Genomic DNA, 2,128 nt, shown 5'->3' on the forward strand with positions numbered 1-2,128 from the left:
GGCGGGGCGGGAGGAGGAGGAGGAGGGGGCGGCGGCGGGGCCCGGCAGGGGCAAGCCGAGCCCGGCGCCGACCGGGACAACGACGCGCCGCCCAAGAAGCGACTCAAGCTGCCGGGCGGGGCCGAGGGAGGCGGCGGCGTCAAGCTGGAGGAGCGGCTCTACTCGGTGCTGTGCTGCACGGTCTGCCTCGACCTGCCCAAGGCCTCCGTCTACCAGGTGCGCCCGCGCCGCAGGACGCCCCCTTCCTCAAACCCCCCCCCCCACCGAGAAAAATGGGGGATGCGGGGACCGTTCACACGTGACGTCTGCGGGGGCCCGGCCGCACGCGTGTCAACGTAACGGGGGGGGGGAGAAAAGGAGCACGAGGCGACACGCGTCCGGGGCAATGTTCCCCTCTAAGCCGTGGAGTCTTGTGAGCAAAAATTCTACTCTGTGAGCTACTGGCATGAAAGTTGTGAACGAGCGATTTGGCTACTGCATAGATTAGTTGGCCCTGGAGTCATCCTTCCTGAGTGAAGACAAAAGTCTGTGAGCTGGAGGCTGAAAACCTGTGAGCCAGCTCACACTCACTCAGCTTAGAGGGAACACTGGTCCGGGGTGGTCAGCCAAGACTGAGCCGCGGTCGATAACGGGCTGCGTTACACGTGTGCGGCCCGGTCTCGGCGGTCCTCTGAAGACGTCCAACCCGCGTCTCTCCTGATGAGTGCGGGGCTCGTTCAGTTTCCCGGGGTCGCCCGCGTGGTTTGACGTCCAAGTTTGTAAAAATGTCTGCCACGGGGGTCCCCTCTGGAATGCGTGCAAAAGACGCGTGTTGGAGGTCTCCTTCTGCGGAAGGGACCAGCCCTGTAGGAAGGGATTTTGGGGGGAGGGAGCCTGGGGGGTCTCAGCTAATTAAGTGCAAGTTAATAATATTAATTCAATTTGGGGCTGGCCGGGGAGAGAGGGGGCCCAGGAGAAATGCTAGGGGCCAGGCCCCACGTTCGCTACGGGCCTGGAAGGGACCCTGTCGCGCTGGTGACGCCGTCACTCAGGCCTCTCCAAAGGGTATGGTGTGTTGGTGAGCGGGGGTCTCTTCATGCATACTTATGGGTGTCACCAATGCTCCCTCTAAGCTGCGGAGTCTTGTGAGCAAAAATTCTACTTGGTGAGCTACCGGCATTGAAGTGGTGAGGGAGCCATTTGGCTGCTGCAGAAAATTAGTTTGCTCTGGAGCCGGGACAAAAATGTGTGAGCCGGAGGCTCAAAAACTGAGCTAGCTCACACTGACTCAGCTTAGAGGGAACACTGGGTGTCACCCACAAGCCACCCATATCGCAGCTGTAAGTATACAGGGATGGGAGCCATTTGAATAACTGTTGGGGAAGTAGGGTGCAGTCTTCAGTGCTGGAGAGGCCCCCCTGTGTTATTTATTAATCCCTTTTGAGTTCATTTGCACCCCAAACGGGGACCCAAAGCAATCTTAATTGTTCTCCTCTCCTCCATTTTATCCTCACAACAGTCCAGAGAGGTAAGTTAGGCTGAGAGGGTGTGACTGGCCCAAGGTCACCTGGCAGCCTTCCAGGGCAGAGTGTGGATTCGAATTTGGGTCTTCCAAATCCTAGTTTGACGCTCTTAGACTCTATAGCCCCGTGGCTCACTTATGGCTATAGAGTATAGTGGAATGGGAGCTGTCTGAGTCACTGTGCAGGTAGGGTGCAATCTTCAGCATGGGAATGGCTTTCGGATTGAGCACCATCACGTTGCGTTCTTTTGTGGGGCTGGAGGAGTCCCCAAAGCGTGGTGGTGGTTCCAGAAAACTGGAAATGTTTATGTTCTTAGGGCTTCTGTCCGGTGTAGGACCGGCACCTGACCTCCTTCTCTCTTCCTCTGTCTGTTTCAGGGGGTAGCCGTCTTGGGCTGCAGAATTTCAGGGGGTGAGCTTTCGAGACTCAAAGCAGGAGCTTTGTTTCTCGAAAGCTGATATGCTGGATTTTTTGTTGGTCTCTCAGGAGCTACTGGACTGGAATCCGCTTCCTGTGTGTGCCCTGCTCCCTGTCCTGGTCACCGATCAGCACTTTAGGCCACTGGCAGGCTTAGCTTATCCACTTCACCAGCTTTGGTCCTGGCCTGACGTCTTCTCTCCCCCCCC

At 57.4% G+C, this 2,128-nt stretch overlaps 1 protein-coding gene across 1 annotated transcript in view; it reads left to right on the forward strand.

Annotated features, from left to right (window-relative positions):
- The window catches only part of CYHR1 (cysteine/histidine-rich 1), a 28,627-nt gene that overhangs the window by 5,134 nt on the left and 21,365 nt on the right, over positions 1-2,128 (forward strand). The window contains exon 2 of the mRNA XM_015422822.1: positions 14-216. Coding sequence (XP_015278308.1) covers positions 14-216 — 203 coding nt within the window. The remainder of the gene's footprint in view (positions 1-13; positions 217-2,128) is intronic.

This window comes from Gekko japonicus, unplaced genomic scaffold, assembly GCF_001447785.1.
Source record: "Gekko japonicus isolate JY-2015 unplaced genomic scaffold, Gekko_japonicus_V1.1 scaffold4406, whole genome shotgun sequence".
Taxonomy (NCBI): Eukaryota; Metazoa; Chordata; class Lepidosauria; order Squamata; family Gekkonidae; genus Gekko; species Gekko japonicus.